Source organism: Camelina sativa, chromosome 18 (assembly GCF_030686135.1).
Source record: "Camelina sativa cultivar CO46 ecotype springtype chromosome 18, ASM3068613v1".
Classification (NCBI taxonomy): Eukaryota; Viridiplantae; Streptophyta; class Magnoliopsida; order Brassicales; family Brassicaceae; genus Camelina; species Camelina sativa.
The window spans coordinates 23,234,354-23,255,339 of NC_141897.1; the positions used below are offsets into that span (position 1 = coordinate 23,234,354).

General features: G+C 31.6%; 4 protein-coding genes and 1 non-coding gene across 7 annotated transcripts; 1 reads left to right on the plus strand and 4 right to left on the minus strand.

Annotated features, from left to right (window-relative positions):
• The first annotated feature begins 6,897 nt into the window (after nucleotides 1-6,897).
• TRNAG-GCC (transfer RNA glycine (anticodon GCC)) lies at nucleotides 6,898-6,968 on the plus strand. Its single transcript has one exon. It is a non-coding gene; the product is annotated as a tRNA-Gly (tRNA).
• Nucleotides 6,969-7,676: 708 nt separating this feature from the next.
• On the minus strand, nucleotides 7,677-8,354 carry LOC104762884 (precursor of CEP6-like). The gene has a single exon (XM_010486282.3). It carries the CDS (start codon nucleotides 8,158-8,160, stop codon nucleotides 7,864-7,866), a length of 297 nt encoding a protein of 98 aa, XP_010484584.2. The 5' UTR covers nucleotides 8,161-8,354; the 3' UTR covers nucleotides 7,677-7,863.
• Nucleotides 8,355-11,878: 3,524 nt separating this feature from the next.
• On the minus strand, nucleotides 11,879-12,477 carry LOC104763684 (precursor of CEP5-like). Its single transcript, XM_010487028.2, has one exon. It carries the CDS (start codon nucleotides 12,357-12,359, stop codon nucleotides 12,030-12,032), a length of 330 nt encoding a protein of 109 aa, XP_010485330.1. The 5' UTR covers nucleotides 12,360-12,477; the 3' UTR covers nucleotides 11,879-12,029.
• Nucleotides 12,478-13,643: 1,166 nt separating this feature from the next.
• On the minus strand, nucleotides 13,644-17,499 carry LOC104762885 (uncharacterized). 3 transcript variants are annotated; one of them, XM_010486283.3, is made up of 11 exons: nucleotides 17,000-17,499; nucleotides 16,766-16,858; nucleotides 16,400-16,480; nucleotides 16,134-16,243; nucleotides 15,906-16,041; nucleotides 15,708-15,806; nucleotides 15,443-15,530; nucleotides 14,806-15,335; nucleotides 14,486-14,680; nucleotides 14,051-14,389; nucleotides 13,644-13,942 (listed from the first exon to the last, which is right to left on the minus strand). In XM_010486283.3, the coding sequence occupies exons 1-11, from the start codon at nucleotides 17,327-17,329 to the stop codon at nucleotides 13,850-13,852; spliced, it is 2,094 nt and encodes a 697-aa protein (XP_010484585.1). In that variant the 5' UTR covers nucleotides 17,330-17,499; the 3' UTR covers nucleotides 13,644-13,849. The 3 variants fall into 3 exon arrangements, with proteins under 3 accessions (XP_010484585.1, XP_019095404.1, XP_019095406.1); XM_019239859.2 differs by lacking the exon at nucleotides 17,000-17,499 and having other exon boundaries at nucleotides 16,400-16,476; nucleotides 16,766-16,828; XM_019239861.2 differs by lacking the exons at nucleotides 16,766-16,858; nucleotides 17,000-17,499 and having other exon boundaries at nucleotides 16,134-16,287; nucleotides 16,400-16,476.
• Nucleotides 17,500-17,918: 419 nt separating this feature from the next.
• On the minus strand, nucleotides 17,919-19,166 carry LOC104762886 (uncharacterized). Its single transcript, XM_010486284.2, has 2 exons — nucleotides 18,525-19,166; nucleotides 17,919-18,346 (listed from the first exon to the last, which is right to left on the minus strand). The coding sequence occupies exons 1-2, from the start codon at nucleotides 19,008-19,010 to the stop codon at nucleotides 18,287-18,289; spliced, it is 546 nt and encodes a 181-aa protein (XP_010484586.1). The 5' UTR covers nucleotides 19,011-19,166; the 3' UTR covers nucleotides 17,919-18,286.
• Nucleotides 19,167-20,986: the final 1,820 nt, after the last annotated feature.

Below are 20,986 nucleotides of genomic sequence, written 5' to 3' on the forward strand. Positions count from 1 at the left end.
TTATTCTAGTTTTTTTTTGTAGGAGAGAAAGAGAGAGAGAGAATCAACGTAGAAGCATCAACCATGGAGAAAGCATATACAATAGTAATCGCATGCTCTCAACATTGCAGTTTCTTTTGCATATTTAATTAAGCTAGAAGATTAGAAAAGGAAATTCCGAACATATATTTTGTCGTATAAAAGTTGCATATTATTATTAATAAGATCGACCGTGTGGGGTCGTACAGATATCACTCACTCAAACTCAAGAGTCCAAAGTGCTCACCAACCTCATGAGTCATGATAATTATTCACATAATTTTAAAACTCTTGTTTAGAGATCGTCGACACATTTACTAATTACAATCAATTAATCTGGTTCAAATTTTACAAAGTTTTATTTTGTCTGTAAAAGATCGCGTCGTAAAAAGATTCGAACCATAATTTCCTAACATTAGAGTGAACACTATAAACTGGTTACTTATGTAATACTTGAACTATAGTGGCAAGTCTTTATAAAATATATATACCATTTAGGTTAAAGGTAATTTCATCCGTTCTTATTTTAACAAACCTAATTCAAAACATACAATATACGCTTTAACCAATAATTAAAGGTTAGTATTTTAAAAGAAAAGAGAAATATATTTAAACTTGGGACTCTATATATATGAGCATGCATGCCAATATACATATGTATGTGTGTAAATATTTTAATTATTTAAGCTTTAGTGGATTAATGGCCAATGCCAGGGCTGTTTCCCGGAGTTGTTGGCCGGAACTCATCAACGCCGTATTTTTTTTTTCTTTGCTGGCGGCACTCTTCACCGAGCCGCTTCCTGTTCTCATCAAGCCACCGGCTCCTTCGTATACACTGAGAGTGCTATTTTTGATTGAATTTCTATGGGTCCTCAAGTGTCTTGCCTCGGTTGGTATATGGCACACGATTATTGCAATAAAAAGAAGAGATAAGCCAAAATTCGAGAACACGGCTTTTGCCATTGATAATGATTTGAGTTAATAAAAATTGTCAAGAATCAAGTAAAAATAGTAATGAGAAGAGTCTCGCACTGATTCTTTATGTTTATTGGGGTTTAAGGGAGAAATGCAAGTATCTTCAAGCTTTTATAAGAATCTATAAATAGTAGTCAAGAGATGTCACATGAGGAGTCTTGAATCTTATAGGGTTTAAGGAATCTTCGGTTTGGTGGTGTCTATATATATAGGCACCCAAAGTAACATGTGAAGTTGTGAAACATAGCTAGTAGATCTTATATAATTATGGGGTTTACACATTTATATATATATATATATATATCGCTTCCAGAAAAGTTTAGACTAAAGTATAGTGTTCAATTAAAAACTAATAGAAATGTTTTTTTATTAATAAATGGGTGTTGTGAATTGGGAAGGAAGCTAGCTCCCAACTTCTCAGATGATTTAAAAGGTTCACAGCCACCACTTCACATTTGCGCCTAGTTGTCTATATTCCCCCTTTTGCTTCCTTACCTCTAAATTAGTACTTGAAAAAAGTACAATTAATTTACTACGAGTAGTTTACCATATATGATTTTTGATACGATAGGATATGATCATATATAATATATTCATATGTATGAATTATACTCGTGGAAGAATCATTGACTTACAATGGAGAGCATGGCTTGGCTTCTCTTTGTTTCAGGCGAGCAACATATTGTTTCAATCGATATGGCTGAAAAGTGTTGCTGTTGCATATACTTTATTTGTGGCATAGCTAGAATACATGACCAATTTTTCTAGTATGTATACGTTTAGGCTTGTTGAAATCGATCGAATAAATGTAGGTGCGTTAATCGCGTTCACGTAATGCCCCAACCATGACACGATTTGGAAAAGAAGGTTAATAAATAATGTCGTAATCGTACGTTTTTAATATAATCACACTTCACATTTTAATGAACCGTACCTATGAGACCTATATATGTATTAAAAGCTACCTAAGTATTAATTGACAGCGAGAGCAGGCTTTAAGTACTCCAAGACCATTGGGTGCTTATTATATTAGATCACTTTGACATTCTTTTAATATATAAAATTTATTTCTAAAATTTTTTCTATTTACATTATAGTCCACAATCTTACTAATAATTTATTATAATCACAAAACTTTTAGAGATAAATATAAAATACACAATGAAAAAATATATCAAACAATATTAATAAAATACAATAGCTTATATGATAAAACAACATATAATATATATATATATATATATCAAAAATATAAAATAAAACTACATGTAAAATATAAAGTTATTCAATATAATTATTTCCATAGATATATTCAAAAATAAATTTATATAGATATATTTCAAATAATCGAATGTATATAGATATAAATCAAACAATTGAATTTATATAGAAATAAATCAAACAATTGAATTTATATAGATAGATTTCAAACAATTAAACTTATTTAGACATATTTGTAAGATAGAAAAGTTATAAAGACTAAAATAAAATATATATATATAAAATTTTAAGGAGCTGAATAGTGCATCCTCAAATTTGAAGGTTCACTATTCAAACCCTTAAAAATTAAAGGTTTAAGAGTCTGTTGGAACTAAAAAACTCTTAAATTTTAAAGGTTTAAGGATCTGTTGGAGTTGTTCTTGTAATACTAGTACTTTATAGTCTGTAGTTAGTAGGTTAGTCGTAGTACCATGGAAAAGCTTTCATTATAATAACACAAAAACAGAGTGTCCCTTGCCACTACTATTCCATATGCCCTAAGGCCAATATACTTGTGACCACTAATCATTAATTAACGATTAAACCAAATATGGAAAATAGGTTAGTTAGCTCTTAGCTTTCAAATCAGCCATAGCCGTCAATTTAAAGATCTAGAGACCAGCACAAATCTTTGGTCAGACCCACCACCATGGTTTAGACAAATTAATTATTATTCCCAGTCTTTGTTAAATCTAGATTATTTTGCTATTTATAACATTTGTTAATAATTCGAAAATTGACACACACAAAAGCTACAATAGTTAACAATACTAATACAAATCGACCATATATATGTAAGTTTTAATGATATATACATATGTATTGAGTTTCGAACGTCGTGGATACAGTATTTTTCATTATTCATAGTGAACAAGTAATAAAATTCTACAAAATCATTATTTTATTTTATATTTTAAATGAAAAAGGTAGATATTTTCTTCTTCCGCTCAATATGATTTCCCACTTTCTCTCATATTTCGTATCCTCCAATTTCATCTTATATGGGTGACTTAGCACCAAGTAGAAATGTAGAATACCATCACTGCAGGTGCTGCAAGTTATGAAGTTAATATAGAATTTGATCGTGTTTAGACAAACCCTAATGGATCCACGTATAGTTGCCGTTTAGCTTTTCCTTTGACATCTTTTACAAACGTGATATACATGTTTGATTTATAATTCTTTTTTTACCAAATAAAAAGTTCGTGGTTGGTGAAACGATTATGATATTTCATGTCCAGAAAAATAAGTCGTTTAGCATCGGAGATGTACTTATTAATATATGAATATGAATGTGTCGATGGATATGTGAGTGTGTGATCAATTTCTTATATTTCAGTTATAGAATAGTTAAGTTCCTTGTGTACTTTATCAATTACAAGTCTTATATTATTGCTCCGTAGAATTACAGAATAGTAGAAGTGTAGAACCATTATGTGATTCCACAAAAAAAAAAAAAAAAAAAATTGATTACTAATATAATTAATGGGTTTTCCTTAATTAGCATTATATATTGTCGGTTTGATGAATTTTGATAAAGATTAATATACTTTATTTGAAATCTTGTATAACGAATTAAATGTTAAATAAAATGAATTACGTACTGCTTAATTATCGTTCTCGCAATGAAAAGAAACATGAACCCTTAAATCGATCCTAGATAAATTATGAGAAACAACGCGATTCAATTGAAGTTCAAGACTTATTGATTACAATTACGAGAAAACACACAGCGAAGAATACATAGAAACCCTAGCTGATACACGTCGACGTAACCACAAACAAAAAAACATCTTACTTTGTCATAAATAAATGTCTTATAAGAACATATCCATGCCATCTTAGTTTGTCACAACATATGTATATTGTTAGTGACCAATTCCTGGACTGTTCCCAGGTTTGGTAGGCCGAAACGCATCCAAGGAATGATCTTCTGTCATTAACTTGCTCGACAGATTTGAGCCATGGCGGCCACCAAGTTTCTTCGAGATATTTTTAGAGATTCCCGATGAATTCAAAGGTCGACCTTCAACGATGTGAGAATCTTGAATGAAAACCAGCACTACTATTAGTACTAGTACCAAGCTAGTCAATGTGTATTTAGCCATAGCAGTGATGAGAGAGTGTTAAATTTTCAAGAGTAAACGAATTTAATAAAAGAAAAAAAGCTTAGGAGAGTATATTAATATGTGAATAAGAGTGTACATGTATCAATGGCTGATGGCTATTTATGGAGAAGAAAAATGAGTAGCTGGTGCATGTGAAACTCCAACAAACAAAGCCAACAACTTATTTATTTTTAATATTTAAGCTCAAAATAATTTAATATTTATACACATGGAAAATAATAAGATTTTGGTTATATAAGTTCCAAGCTTCTGGGAAAATTCCGTGAATGGAGTTCATAAAATATCGAACAGGGAAATGGCGTTGCTATATAGAACATTAGTCTCTGAATGAAATATACATGCATATATACCCAATATATAACAACAAAAATTACAAATTAATCATACTTTGAGCTGTAACTTCAAAAATAAAATTATACTGTATATGTAGAAAAACTAGATAAGTGACCCAAAAGTATTGATATTGATATAGAAAAAAAGGCTTAACTAACATTTAACAAACATAAAAAGTTGTAACTACCAGGTATATATGTTACAACAGTGTCGTGCCTAGGTTCTTTGGGGCTTGGAACAAAACATAAAATGTGGCCTATATAATTTAGTTAAATAATTATTTCTAATTTAGATATAACCATAAGAGAATAAATGAGCAACGATACAAAATTATGGGTCTAAATATGTATAGTCACATGAATATTTCAAGCAAAATACATATGTAAAACAACTTAAATCTTCTAAATCAACAAAATATTTTTAATTATGTGGCCTAAATTCAAATGTATAAAATGTGGGTGTGGGCAAATACCGTTTTTTATAAAGGGTAAGCATGGCACTGTTACAACACCAGGTATGTTATAGTTTATCAGAGATATTGCACTTAAAAAAAATGTGTACTTAAAAATTTGCAAAATATTCTTCAGAATCAATAGAATATCATTAAAGAAAATTTACATGCTGATTTCGGTAAATATTTGCACCGAATAACAAAAATAATTTGCATCACTTTAATGAATGATTTATATTTTGTTGATGCAAATAATTTGCATCAATTGAAATAAATATTTGCTTCAGTTATTAGAATTGATGTTCATTTACATCACTTCTAAAAATTGTTGCAAGTCTTACATCATTTTTACTAAATTGATATAAAATATTTGCATTATTTATGATAATTAATGTTAAATATTTATATCATTTCAGAAAATTGATGTTGAAATCAATATTATACTAAATTATATGAAAATATTTTTTTCCTTTAATATAATATTTAATTATGTATATAAAAATCATATTTGTTTATATATTCATTTTATAATTTAGCTATATTATTTATACTGTATTTATGGGATCCACACAAATAGTTGTTATCCCATTAGAATGTACGACTAAGTGAGAGATTATATAGGAGCAATATTGAAAACTTTTTTTTGATACAACCGATGTGGGATAACAACTCTAATCGGCTATTCTGTTTTTTTTTAATTGTTTTTCTTTTGTGTGTTGTTAATTTGAATTTTAGTTTTAGTAGATTAAAGAGTAACATATTATTCTTTTTTTATTTCTTTTAGTTCAGTTAATATAATAATTTGACATATAATTTTACTAGCATCATTTTTAAAATGATGTAAATTTTGGATCATTTTTCTAAGCGATGTTAATATAAATTAATAAATACATCAATCATTAAGTGATGTAAATGATTTATATTTGCATTAATTATAATGAAATGATTCAATAATAATATTGATTATTGTAACTGATGTAAAATTATAATTTTTGTATCAATTATTAAAAAGTAATTTAAAATAACATCACTTAGTTTTGTGATATTATTTAAGTGATACAATATGTCTGTTTTTTTGTAGTGTTCAGACCAAATTGAGGTGAATGTGGTCATTCGTTAAAATGTGTAAGAAAATTGGGTGCACGTTTAGACTGTCATGATTCATGAAGCAGCTACGTCCTTTTAATTATACTATAATGTATTCTTTAAAAAAAGTTTCTTACATAATTATTTTTCATTTTCTCAGGCGATCTCGTGATGCAAGTTTGACAATTTGCATTAAATTAGTGTATTTGTCGACTGCACATGCATGGGAATCGTTTATGGATCTTCCTGTTCCGGTACTTTGTGGCCAGACCTATGTGACTATGTCGTCATATGCATATGAACTAGTTGTAAAATTATTTATAATTTGTAATTATACTTCATGAGTTTGACATAATGTGCTCATAATTCTCGTTTAATTTAGGTACGAAATAAAGTAGTAGATTGTTAGTAATTAATATTTATATTTCATTTAAGCATGATTGTATTCATTTAAACATGATCTACATATGTTTAAACAACAACAAAAAAATCAATATTATTTACTTATAAATATATTTTATCAAAAATATCAGTCTAGTTATTTTATGTGTAACAAAAAAATATAGTCTTTCTATAAAATATTAAACTGTTTCAATATATAGAACTACAAACATTATAGAATTAGATATATCTAGGAATAATGAAGCACCAGTGGTCTAGTGGTAGAATAGTACCCTGCCACGGTACAGACCTGGGTTCGATTCCCGGCTGGTGCAATTTTTTTGTTTTGATTACTGAAATACGAAAAGCATATCGTATGTGCAATTTTTTGTTTTCCAAGATTTTGTTTCAAAAAGTGAAAGAAAAAATAGATTCACAAAAACAAAATTTTTTGGTTGGCTATAGACGTCGAGAGTATTCATCAAAAAAATAATTATGAATCTATGATGAACTAATTAAGAGTGATGATATTCAAACTATTTTACTGTAAGAAAGAAGAATCGTTTGTTTATATAGTTAATGATTTTATCATAAACACTTTTCACTATTCACTATTTATGTTGTATTATTTGCAGCATCATTTCAACTTCCACTACAAGATAAAGAAAAAGAAAAATTAACGGTAAGTAAGTATTTTTTTCATTTTTTGTATAAACAACTCAGTTAAGTCATTTTCCTTCTCCCTAATTTTGGAAAATCTTGAAGCCTTTCTTTTCTTTTAGTATATTCACCACCAAACTTTTTATTTAGAAAGTGTACGTAGTAGTAATTAATTAAGCTATCTTTTTATTTATTTTATTACTAGATATTTAAAAATTCGTCAAAACCGGTCTTCTTCGTGTGCTTTTTTGATATTCAACCTTTTGCACATGATGGCAAGTATTAAGAAGCTCACTACGAAGTATCAGCTATGTATATATTAACATGCAATCGCATGCAGGAAATTAAAGTTCTTTAACAACAAAAAAATGTCTCGAATGAAGTAAATTAAACACAAAATCGTACTTAATTTTATTAATGATCTGGAACAATGCTTAAATCGATCCACTTACAAGTGAGATGCTATTGAAAACTAAACTACACACACTATATATTAAAACTGCACTTGCACAATAATTTAAATTTCATATTAATTTAGTAAAAACAATAAGAAGTACGCTAAAACCTTTTCTAAACATTAGGCTCATTGTTCTTGACAGAATGTCCAACGCCGGGACTATGTCCTGGTGCCGTAGGTTTAAAGTCATCTTTAAATCTTTCAACATTTTCTTTATCCTCCTTCATCTTATGACCAATACCCGGGCTGTTACCCGGAGAAGTAGGTGCGAAATCGTCAGTGTGCCCGACTGTGAAATGGTGATCATGATCGTCTGTTTTCCGCAGCTGTCTTGCGTCGGTAAACTGTATATTATAATATATCGTCGAAACAAAGAGAATACTAAGAACGATATAAACTGAGAGTTTCATGCTAAAAAAAAACTGTATAAGGGGGTTCGTTGTTTCAAGTGCTTATGAGAGAGGAAAAGGTTGAGAAATTTGGCTTATAGTTTAAGTTTGTAAAGATATATCGTTTTTATAAGTGTAAGTGAGTGGAACAAGGAGAACAGTGATTTCATTTGGACCGTTCATGTATCAGTTTTCATAACTATAAAAATGCAGAATATGAATTTATAAAAAAAAAAAAAAAAAAAAAAAAAAAAAAAAAGAGGCGTAATAGTATTAAACATATGCTATAACAGACAATCGATATATGGACGGCATATATATAGCCAAGCTGAAAAAAGGAGAATTTAAATGTGTCCATTTGTATCTTTTAAGGTAAATATAATATCAGAACGTCAGTGTCAATACTCAATCATCATAAAACTATAACTGAATTTTAAATTTTATGGTCAACTTTTGGCAATTATAATAGTAAGCAAAACAAATACATATTTATACGACAAAATCTAGGCGTGGGGTTTTCGGCAGAGGTCCTGAATCTCACATAGTGCTAGCTCCATTGTTGAATATACCAACTTATACTCGTATTGTACTAAAATTTATTTTTGTTAATTTCACAGTAATAGAACCATGCTTGGTGACAAGAAGGAAAAAAGAAAAAGAAAAAAAAGCACAACCAGCATACTACATATGTATATTTTTCAGAAGCTATCAATTAAATGGAAATCACAAATATGAACGAAAATATATTTTATCTCTGATCCAATCAGAATTTAACTATCGTTTTATTATTTATTCAAAATGGCTATTTATAATTAGTATGAGAATGAAATAGTATAAATTTCCAAAGGCTAATTAAGTTCTACAAAAGCCGCCCTTCCCTGACCACAGAAAGACACTGATGTTAGAAGGACACCTCTCCCATCTGGCTACCTCCATAGATAATATATACAAAAGCTTTATATATACTTTACATAATTTATTAAAGAAAATCATACAAATCTTATAAGAAATCCCGTTTTTAGTTTGTATTTTCAACTTTTACAATCTTTCAGAATATGAAAATTGTGTATAAAGATGGTTGTTGGGAATTGCAATATACTTTCTCATATTTAGTGCTATGTGCATGATTTTTTTTTTTTTTAAAAGAAGACATTTTCTTTAATTTAAAAATTATTAGTTACAAACATGGTGTTAAACAAATTAATACGCGTTCTAAAACTAGTTTGTTATATGCTTCAAAATTGCGATTCCTGAGATGCCCTAGCTAGTTGTATGATCATATTCTTGACTTCTAAAGTATATTATAAAAATTGAACCCCACTCATAAATATAAGATCTTCTCCACTACCAAAAAGGGTTGGTTAACATCAGGTCAGATTTTTAGAAAAAAATTCTTCGTACCAAAAAAATTGTAATCATTATGTATCAACTATATATCAACTATCGTACGTATTTATATCAATTTGGCTTCTAGAACAGTTTTATTATTTTTATGACCATAATTATGCATGTTTCTTTCTCCAATATATTGGAGTATGAGAAAGCACTCTAATATTTGAATAAATACAATGTATGTTTTCTACCTTCTTTAGTTTTTTTTTTGTATATGACATTTTTAAGTATGCGTAAATGTAATTATGGTGTTTGTGGCGTTTGAAACTGATTTTTTCGAAGTCCTTTTTTTTTGTTCTGTATTTTGTATTCTACTAAGTATTGGTAATGCATATGAAAACATACTCTATTTATTTCCGATATAATTTTTTATTATTATTCCGAAATAATTTTTCTATAGAAAGAATAATAAAATCGAACTTATTTGACAGCAATAAGTCAGTTATTTTTTTAAAGATTGTAATTAAATCGATCTTTGGAAGTAATTAAATCATTTATATTACACGTAAAAAAAAAAATCGAAATGTTATTACGAAAATCAGAACACTTAACATATTGAACCAATATGTGAGAAAATTCGCTTAAGATACCTTTAGTGATAAAAATACGTACTTTTTGTCGTATGATAAAATACGCTTAAATGTCGGCATGTGAAAGTTTTATATTAGACACTTGTTCTCCTTTATTTTGTCCGTCCATTTAAAACCATTATTAACTAGTATAATGTGTCCGACAACGCCGCCATGCTTGTAAGAGCATAATATTCAAAAATGTATTAAAGCCCAAAATGATTACTTTCAAGTTTCAAACATATAATTAATCAAAAACGAGTGAGAAAAAAAGTGAGTTCGTGAGTGAGTGAATCAAGTCAAAGGCACCATCGCCATCAACTTAACCACTAACTCCTCCCCTACCACTCACTCTTTCTTTGTTGTCTGTCAGTATTATTATTTTTTAACAAACTATTTTTAATTAGCAAATAGGTCTTAGACCAAATTTTAGATAAATAAATAGAATCTTAGCATATCAAATCAAAAGTGCTTAGTGCAATTCTCAGTGAAAACTAAAAATCAAATCCTACTTAGTTTTTCTTAAGCAAAGTATACTTAATAATAAAATGATGTTTTTAATCAATAGTATTTTTTTTTTTTTTTTTTGGATAGCTTTGGTTGATTACAGTCATGGATTGTTGATTTTACTTTGATACAACTTCGGTTTTTGATATTTTTCCATTAATAAACATCTGTAGACGCTATATCCCCAAGCTAGGTTATTCATTCTTCTGTTAACATAACTTTCGTTTATGCTAACTATTATCGCTTTTGTATTATAGGCCTTTAGTCATCACAGTACAGTGATAGAATGTATATTATCATCTGCAACTCACCACAAATACCACGAAAAAAAATACATATATAATCACTATGCATCTAGATGCATATGTATTTCCGATCTCCGTAAGCATGACATATGGACATAAAAAGAAGTGAAGAACAATCGAATGATGATTTCCATTATCAATTATATGAAATATACATAAAGTTGAAGGAAAGAAAAACTTGTGTTTAGCTGTAATTCGTGCTATACACTTAGCGTCAGGATATCCCACAATTTTGAATATTCGGGCTATGCAAATAAAAAGTATATGCAGCTTATATAATGACATGTTTGAAAAGTGAAAAGGTTGATGTTTTTTTTATTTGGTTGGTTCCCACACGCAGGGAAGTCCTTTGAAGGGGCCGGCCTACCATGCATAGCCTCTTCGACCACAGATCTTTTCCATTTCAGTTTATTCCTGTATTAAAAAAAACTATAGTTAAGAAACTGTTAGCTATAATTAATTAAAAGAAAAAAAATATAAAGGTGTTTTGTATAGTACGAACAATTATATATAAAAAGAGAAAGCCATTTCATAATGATAACAAGCTAAAAGTCAATACATTTATATAACAATCTCAACCATCAACCTCACGGTTACTATTTAATCATGATTCTTATTTAATAATAACACCAACGTACCAAGAGATATGTGGTCAGTTAGTAAGTCCTAAGTGAACAAATTACTAATAGATACACTCTAATCGCCGCAGCAGCAGTGCCGTTACTTTATCACCATTCAAAATTAACCCAAGAATTACACAAGGCATTGAACTGTATGTATAAAAAGGCATAAGATATTTATTTACCACACCTTTGTAATCGTATCGTATGGTCTTTTTGCATGCGAGCGCACAATTACTAATTATTTGATATATATGTTAAAGCTTTTGCATTATATATATATATATATATATATATGTGTGTGTGTGTATAATGTTCTAGGCTGGTTACAAATGATTTGCTTATATATGTAATCGTTTCTATTCAACCACGATCGATTTGAAAAAACATAACTAAATTTATTCCACGAAGCAGATTAAAGAAATTCTGAAACGAACAACATTTTTAATTAGCAACACGTTTATTATTTATACATATGTGAAATTGCATGAAGATGATTAAGTGTGGGGTAAACTATGGCCAATGCCAGGGCTATTGCCGGGCTTTGTAGGCCTGAAATCTTCTGTCCTTTTACCTCCGGATTGTGACGATGGTGGTGGTGGTGGTGGCGGCGGCGAGAACTGCATTGCCTTCTCATCAACCTTGAGATCATTGAGCACCGCCATCATCATCATCATCTTGCTATCATCAGGACCATCATTAATCTTATCATCAGTTTTCATTCCTTTTAGGGTTCGTCCATGGACGCAATTGAACCCTAGAAAAAACACCATCATTAGAAAAACACAAGCGTACAATGTTTTCTTTTGACCCATAGACGATTCCATTGGAAGAAAAATGGGTGATAAAAAGAAAACAGAAAAAAAAAAAAAAAAAAAAAAAAAAAAAAAAAAACTATATATTGGTGGTAAGGACTCTGAAAATATTAAAGAGTGTGTGATGTGAAGTAACACTTGCTTCTAGGGGGGGGGGGCATTTATATAGAAATTATGCCTGCTGCTTATTGCACATAAATTAATTAATTAAGTCGAGTTTTTATAATTATGATATATTGGTTTATTACAAAGTACTAAAGTAGGTGACAGTGGCATGCTATAATATTCTTCTTCTAAAAATACAATGACCGGTGCAAGAAAAACATGCAAATAGTGAAATCAAATATTTAAATTACGTTTGATAGTACTCTTTTATTTTATTTTGATATAAATATATTAGCATATATAATTTGAGAAATAAAAGTACAAGATTGGCCAGTGTGAGTGGGAATACATAACCAAATTTGATAAAATAACTCAATAGTATATACTTTCTCCTTTTCAAAATATAGGATGTTTTAACTAAACACACATATTAAAAAATAACTATTTAAAAAAAAATAAAACAATTGTTTAGCATAATAGAAAATATGAAATTGATCTAAAAATTGCATAGAAATTTGATCATATATTATGAAAACAAAAAATATTTCTCTAAACATCATATACATATCATGAAATGGAGAGGTATAATTTACGTGTCTGAAACAAAATTAAAGATATCATACATTCAAAATGTTTGATTAAATAGAAAACGTTAAGGTTTTCATTAAAAAAAGACAGAGCCAAAGCTTTTGCTTTACAACCTTAAAGTTGGTCCGACTCCGAATCAAAGCCCTAGCGGTTCGGAGGCCATACAGTCTCCAATTAGGCAATTAATTTACCTCTTAATTATTATTTTTCCTTTTCCGTCATTTTTTTTGAGTTTTTATTTGCTTCTTTAATTGTGCTTTTTCCCTTAGTACTTTTAATATTTTTGTTAAGCTTCCCATTCCAAGTAATAACATTAGATAATAAAATAAATGGGAAAGATTAACACAGGGAAAGATCACCACAAGATAGGGCCTCTACTCTATGACATACGACACTGGATGTCCAAATTACCACACTCTTCTTTTAGACATGTTCGTCGTGAAGAGAATACTGCAGCAGATAAGCTATCTCGTCATGCTTCTTTGATGAATCATATGTACAAGTCTTTGATGTAATACCAAATTGGTTAACTAACAGTTTGTAATACTCTTTTTTCAACATAAATAAAGTCAGATGTTAAAAAAAAACAAAAAACAAATGGGCTTTTATCAAGGCCCATATCTGCAGCCATCTTTTATTTTTCATTGCTAAAACTTTTTTTTTTCTCTTTTTTTTCACAAGTGTATCTGTGTCAAGTTAAGCTCATGTACAAACACAACAAATGCAGAAATGAATAAACCAATAATATAACTCATCCAAATTTAAATAAACCGGACACGGTTCTACTCGGTCTAGTCGGGTTTGGTTTTTTAACCAAAAAGTTGCTGAATCACAGCCTCTGCGTTTCCATTGTATTGTGATAGAAGTTCAATTGCATCAGACCTCGGCAACGCCAGAAATTCCTGATACCATCTCTCTCGTCACTATATATAATATCATGTGACCAAAATCCAAAACGAAAAAAAATATAAGAAACTGATCCAAAAGTCTTAAGGATCTTGAAAACGTACCATTACTTTAAGAATTGCACTTTCTTCCCACAAAGCTTCTCTCGACGAAGTCTGAGTCATCATCAAGCGGCTGCTTCCACCATCTTCTGATGTCATGGTGCTTGAAGAAGTCGTCGTGACTTGAGACGACAAGTTTGTGTTGCTAGTTCTATTTGATCTTGATGTGATACCACCGATCAAATCAGTGTTCACTTCTTTCAATGAATCTATCTTCAGGAGATTGTTGAACCGGTCTTTACACATCTGAAGCTTGAACCACTCAGTATGCGTGTGAAGCGTCGCTTTTATTATTTTCATTAGCTTTGGTTCTTCGATCCCAAGCCTTTTACCGATAGAAACCTTAAAAAGAATTCAGAAACAAACACGAGTTGTTCGTTAATCTTTCTTTCATCAGACAAAACCGGAAGAGATCAAAGCTCAAAACATTGTTGTTACCTGTAGCGTATTTGCCAAATCATTCAAAGGCAAATCTTTGGGTGTGGTTCCGTCCGGTTTAAGTAAAACTAATAAAGTCTCCTTTAATGTCTTCAGTAAAGACTGGTCATTGGCTGCTAAGGGACCTAAGTGAGAGCATGCAACCTTTAGAGCTCCATTGTGATCACCAGCACTCACCAGCTTCAGAAATTCAACCTGCACATGTTACATGTATATATAAAAACAGGTTTATCTTCTGTTACTAAGCAAAACGAAGAAGTTACAAACAATATCTCTTGGGGGAATATACAGAGAACTTTAAGTTGTTCTTGCACCCTTACCTGCTTAAGATGGAATAGTAAACCAGGATTTTTTGAGAAAAAATCTGGATCCATGGTGCTGATTTCGAAAATAGCTTCGCCTGCCATTCCTCTGCTAACCAGTTCCTTCAGTGCCAAGGCTATCTCATACTTGTCCTCTATAGGGTTTATGCCTGACTCGGACTTGGCAAATGAAATACCAGGAAGACAATCCATTTCAGCAGTACGCCCACACCATCTTTTGCGTTTATTCCTCTCACTATTCAAATGGGATCTAATTCTAATAACAGCTCTTGTATTTTCACATTGATTTGACCAGCTAGTGCTGCAATCTGCACAAGCGCTGGTTGGTTCGCTGCCGTAACGTGTGCCAACATCACCTCCTTGTTCGCTAAACATTTCAGTGTCATCAAGCATGCTCTTGTTGCTATAATTCTCAATATCTGAATGTTGACTCGTGTTGAGATCTATTTCCGAAGAACAATCTCTTGATAAGCTGCGGCCCACCTCCGACTGGTTGCGTTTGGCAGGACTTGTGATCATTTGCATCTCTGATTGAAAATTAAACCGATCAGAAATTCATTAAAGCCAAAAAAAAAAGAACAAGAGATAGAATCATGAAAAAGGATCTTGAAACTGCCTAGGGTTTATCACCGACCTGAATCCACAATACCCCTGTATATGCAGTACTCCTTAACAAGTTCATCGAGAACCGAAACATCTAATCGCATCCTGCACAATTCATTCTGCAAGAAGTAGACGCAAGAATTAGGCCGCAATGCAGATATATAAACTTACACAAGAATAATAGTAAGTAAATCTAGTATAAAACTTAAGCCCAAACTAGTGTGTTTGCAAGAGATACCACTTAAAACAGTGTAATGATGATAATTGAGAATAAACGTAGAACGGAGGATTGTAACCTGGAATGCCTGGAAAAGGTCACCTTTGGCAAATTTCATGCTATCAACAGCACCTTGTCTAGTGAGCTCAACCGCATGAGCAAGAGCCTGTATGTCCACCTGAAATATGATATTAAAAATCAGTACAATGCGTGTAGTAGATACAACAATCACATTTCAATTACAAGATGATCAAGGAGCTAGCTGCGTGTTGTTAACCTCATCAAACGGTGGTACTTCATACATGCTTACAGGAGGAGTGGCTGGTGCGTCACGTTCCTCCAGGAGCAGTCTATGAGTGAGATCAGAAACTGCGGAGGAAATTCTTTGGTGAAAGCAAAATCCTTTATGTATGCTGGTAAAGGGAGAAGAAAGGATTAATCAGAGTAAGCGAGAAAGAACACAAGAGATAATAACAGTGTTGAAAAAAGGAATATAGCCTCTTACCTGATCAGATATCTTAGTGTCATGGAGAAAACTGGATCATATGCTTGTAAAGAAGCTCTCAGAACAGATGACATCAGTCCAGCCATTTCATACCTTCTTTTCTCTGCCCACTGTAGAACAGAAAGCGCATTCCTTATAATCCAAAATACAAATTCTGCATGATGTATAAGCAGCGGTTCAAAAAAAAAAACATAGGACATTCTGTGCCCGCAATATCAGATAATATCCTAAGAAAAGCAAAACAGCAGAAAGGTGGTGAAGAATACCTCGTTTGCTACTGGAGAGGTTAGGTCATTTTTATCATAGATGAGTGCAAGAAGAACATGCTTGAATTCCTCATAAGCTTCCTTGAGATATATAATACGCAGAGGTCAGAACTTGATAGATTGAGAAGTCAGGAATAAGAAATCAAAACCTCGATGACGAATCAATAGAATAAGATAGATATAAAAAGAAGGTTGTTTATTCTATTTTTAACTACATATACGCATTAGCAGTGACAGTAAAATCGGAGCTAAAAGCATACACACACAAAGAGAGCAAAAGAATCTAAGAAAACATAAAATTAGGATACGAAAAAATAAAAAAAGAGAGAGAGATTCAATATAATTAAGAAGGGAGCCAAGGAGTACCGGGTAAGCATCAAGAGCACAGGGAGCAACACAAGTCCTCAAGCAAGCAATTGCAGCCTCATGTGTTCCTTTTCTCAGCAGCTCAATAAATTGCTTCACAGGGAGAAACAAAATTGGTTTTAAAATCGATCCTAGACATACATACATACATACAATCCTATCCAAAAAAAAATATCCAGGAACCCTAACTAAGAAACGAACCAAATACACGGATTGAGGAGGAGATTAACAGACCTGTTTCTGGAGGCGAAATAGAATACGATGATCATCGAGGACGAAAGGAGCGTGGGAGCGAAGGATGTCGATGGCGGTCTCAATGTCACCGGATTCAATCGAGTTTCGGATCCGGCGAATGATCAATCTGGAGTGATAAGACGAAGAGGAAATAGAAGGAGAGGAAGGAGACGATGATGATGATGGGGATGAAGATGAATTGGTGGCGGCGGAGGCGGAGGCGGAGGCGGAGGCGGAGGAGTCGTCTTCGACCAGGTTTTCAGAGCTAACGAAATCGATGATGAGAGCATCAAGCGCCTCCCAATTCACAGGAGGTGTGTTGGAATCCATGTGGTATATTAGTTTGTCTATCTCTACCTCGATCTTCTCGTGTCGGCGCCCGCGAATATGCCGGCGATCTCAGAGAGCGTGGGATCGATCTCTTTTGTCTTGTGGGTGAAGAAGAAGAAGAAGTCGTGAGGAAGAAAAACAATTTACAAAATCTAAACCCATATAATAATAATAATTAATTAATGCCACGTGGCATTTTCATAGATTGGATTTTATTTTACACTGAAATCTATTATTATATTAAAGCACGCACGCGCATTTATTTATTATTTTCCTATGGGTCGCAACTGCTAAATAAAAAGCCCAAACTGGAAAATTCATACTGAAGTCTCTTTGGTCCAATGATATGTTGGGAGGTTACCCAAATATTTTTATAAACATCTTAATCTAAGCGAAGGTTTAGTTTAATATTTGTAGATATATTTTTTAGACTCATTGAATTTACTCTAGTCAGTGTAACCCCATCATATTAAACTTTTAACTGCGAATACTAAAACTTTTCGTATGCCTATGATGAATCTCTGATGCATTAGTAGTAGATAATGCAGTCAGCGAGAGAGAAATTGAACTTGAGTGGTAGTAAAACAAATGGTCAGACAAGAGATCTTTAAATTAAGACCAAGACAAAAACACAGATATATGCATTAGTACTTCAATTTAAAAAACTGGAAATTAAAATTTCTGAACTACTCACTCACACTCTGTTAACTTCCATAACAAAGACTGAAAGACAGATCTAATAATAATCCTCACCCGTTAATGAAATAGACTATCTCAGTAAACAACACATAACTGCCTTTTTCTTCTTCATTTTTTTTTTTTTTTTTTAATGACTTTTCAGATCTAAGATTAACATAAATCGAAACAATTAAAAATCTGGAAGCAACCATTGTTCCTAAATAAATAAAATAAACATAGTGAAAACTTTTTTTCTTTTTTCTTTTATCTCTATTAGCTCTACATACTCTTCTTCATCTCCCTGCTGCAACTTGACCCTTCTCTTCCACCCATTGCTTCCTAAAAATTTCAGGAAAAAAACAAAAGTATACTTTTACATAATCCAATTAAGAGAGAAACAACAACTAATTACACGACTTTCATCGGCACAGTGAATGAAGAAAAAGTCGATCTTTTATTTTCTTATAACAAAACCCAATTAGTTAATTAAGCCAGAACAGAGAGAATAATAAAGTACCTGAGATTGTTTGTTATTGTTAATCATATGAACAAATCGTTCTTCATTGTTCTTAGACCCAACATGGGCCCTCTTAAGGCCCAAAAGCCCTTTCCACCTTCCCTTAGAAGAAGAAGAAGAAGAAGAAGATGAGAAGATGGGTGGCTTGAGAGAGAAGATGTTGGTAGCATCACGTGGTGGACCTGCTTCATCTTCGTCTTCTTCAACGAGAAGCTCTTCTCTCAGTGTTCTCTGGACTTGATTGGTTTCCTTGAAAGGCAAAAGCTTTCCTTTAGAGAAGAGTTCATCAGCTGGCATCATCGTGTAGTTTGAGACTGAGAACTCGAAATTATCAGAAGAAGAAGAAGAAGAACCCTCTGGTTTAGAGAGAGGGCTTGATCTCGTCGTCTTGGTCGTCTCAGGCCTAATCTCAACGAAATCGTTAGAGAAAGAGATTCTAGGACTCATACCACCACCATTGGAGTTGTACATTTCTAAGCATGCCATTAGAGAGACAGAAGAGCTCGTTTGTGTCGAATTATAAACTCACTTTAAGGACTCTTTCAGACGGACAGAGAGAGAAAAAAGAGAGAGAGTTAATTCTGGTAGGGACAGTCAAATTGCACAGAGAAGCCTTGTGTGCAGTAAAGGGTATTATATACTACTCAAATTTCTCATTTTTAGTTTCTTCTTATGCACAAAGGATCAATGATGAAGCCATAATAACCAAAAATAATAGTTTAATATATTACTATATATATATATATATCTTGTTTTTCATTGAAAAAAAAAATTTAACAGTATTTTTTTCTTTATTGTGAAGGAAAATATTCATTGATTGTTTTTTTATTTTATTAATATAATTAGTTTATTATTTACTGTTTGGACAAAAAAAAATTTAATAATTTATTTATCATCAAACCAATCTGTACAGTACTTGAGCGCTGGTGATGTCTTGGACACGTGTCAATTAGCTGTTCGGCTATTGGAATTTTGGACAAAAAAATAGGCCCAAGAATTTTGGCTGAGACACGCTCCCATACAGTTGCTTACATTTACAAAAAAAATAAAAATAACACATGCAGCAGCAGCAGCACCTGTTTCATTTATTTTTCTTGTTGGGATAAATATTTGCCATTGGGTTAACATATTGTGTACACTCTTAGTCTTAACTGCAACAATTATTTTTATTTTAGCTTTTAATATTATCTTGGATAATATGAAGTGATATGCATTGCCAAAATGCCAGGTCGTGTACATCAGTACATATGACAAGATATTTTGTCATAAAGTAATAACTGTGTTTTTTCTTAATTACCGAATTAGTTAACAGAAAACAAAATGTCTTCCATTTAAACGGTAACTAGTGGCTTCACTTATGTCAAAAAAAAAACAAAAAAGGCTAAGCAAAGTAGTAGATGAAGAACATTAATGTTAAGAAGTTGCGAAAAGTCTCTGACTTGCTTTATATATATATATATATATATATAAAGACAAATACACACGTACACATAGATAAGTATAAATCATATACTAGTATAAAGTTTCTACGGGGGATCAATTTGAAGGCAATTTAGGATGATTCCGAGAGGCCTCCTTAATATAGCTTAATATTATACATACTTGCTTATTACTATTGAACTAAATTGTCGTAGTATAGTTTTATACTAATGTTTTTTTTTTCTTTTTCAAAAAACACAGAGGGGAACATATTTAATGAGTATTCAGTAACAGGTTATTATTAATTACGAAAAATATAAATGGTCAACCTGCGCATTTACTTTCAGTTTTTTTTGTTTTCTTTTCTAGTGGTTAATGGAAATATCCGCTCCTTGGGTTAGTTTATTATTCACTTCTATGAAATGAAGAGCATCGGGTATATAATCGTGGGTCCAAAACAAAAGATTCAAATTTGAATAATTGATAAAACTTATAGTATATATTAGAGAGCAAAAAATATGAAAAGAAATGAGGGGGAAAAGATATAAAAGGAAAGTGTCATAGTAGCCAGATTTGGAGAGATGGCATCTCTTCCACGGAAGTGCCTTTGAAAGCTACGTCACTCTCTTTTTCTCGTCAATACGCAAAAAAAACAAAGGGTAATCAATGAGCCTCTGGGACAGCCAGAGTGTCTCTTCTCGTATATCTATCTATCTTCTCTTGCAATAAATTTTCGACCAAAGATTGTTAAATTCGTCAAAGCATGCATCCTCCTTTGTAGTCGTCTGTCTATATGTGATTTCTAATAATTAGTACTATCTTATTATCTAAATACTAATATCATCCTCCTTTGTTTATTTTTCCTTAAATTAAAAAAAAAAAAGAAAGGAAAAAATACGAACCATATATAAATCTCGCTCTTGCAGCATTGACTGTGGTTTTGACTCAATAGTGAAAAGAAAGGTTTATATTAGCTGGCGATGCCGACCATTTCGCCTGACCCTTGCATGTGCTTCTCTTCTGCATCTCTCTCTTTCTATATA

Bases quoted from the DNA above. Each gene is read 5' to 3' on its own strand.
- LOC104762884 (XM_010486282.3), bottom strand. From the start codon at position 8,160: ATGAAACTCTCAGTTTATATCGTTCTTAGTATTCTCTTTGTTTCGACG.
- LOC104763684 (XM_010487028.2), bottom strand. From the start codon at position 12,359: ATGGAATCGTCTATGGGTCAAAAGAAAACATTGTACGCTTGTGTTTTT.
- LOC104762885 (XM_010486283.3), bottom strand. From the start codon at position 17,329: ATGGATTCCAACACACCTCCTGTGAATTGGGAGGCGCTTGATGCTCTC. The intron at 16,859-16,999 runs GTCTGTTAATCT...CTCCCTGTGAAG, and splicing joins TATTTCGCCTCCAGAAACAG to CAATTTATTGAGCTGCTGAG. The intron at 16,481-16,765 runs GTACTCCTTGGC...ATATATCTCAAG, and splicing joins GTGCTCTTGATGCTTACCCG to GAAGCTTATGAGGAATTCAA.
- LOC104762886 (XM_010486284.2), bottom strand. From the start codon at position 19,010: ATGGCATGCTTAGAAATGTACAACTCCAATGGTGGTGGTATGAGTCCT. The intron at 18,347-18,524 runs GTACTTTATTAT...TGAAATTTTTAG, and splicing joins ACAATAACAAACAATCTCAG to GAAGCAATGGGTGGAAGAGA.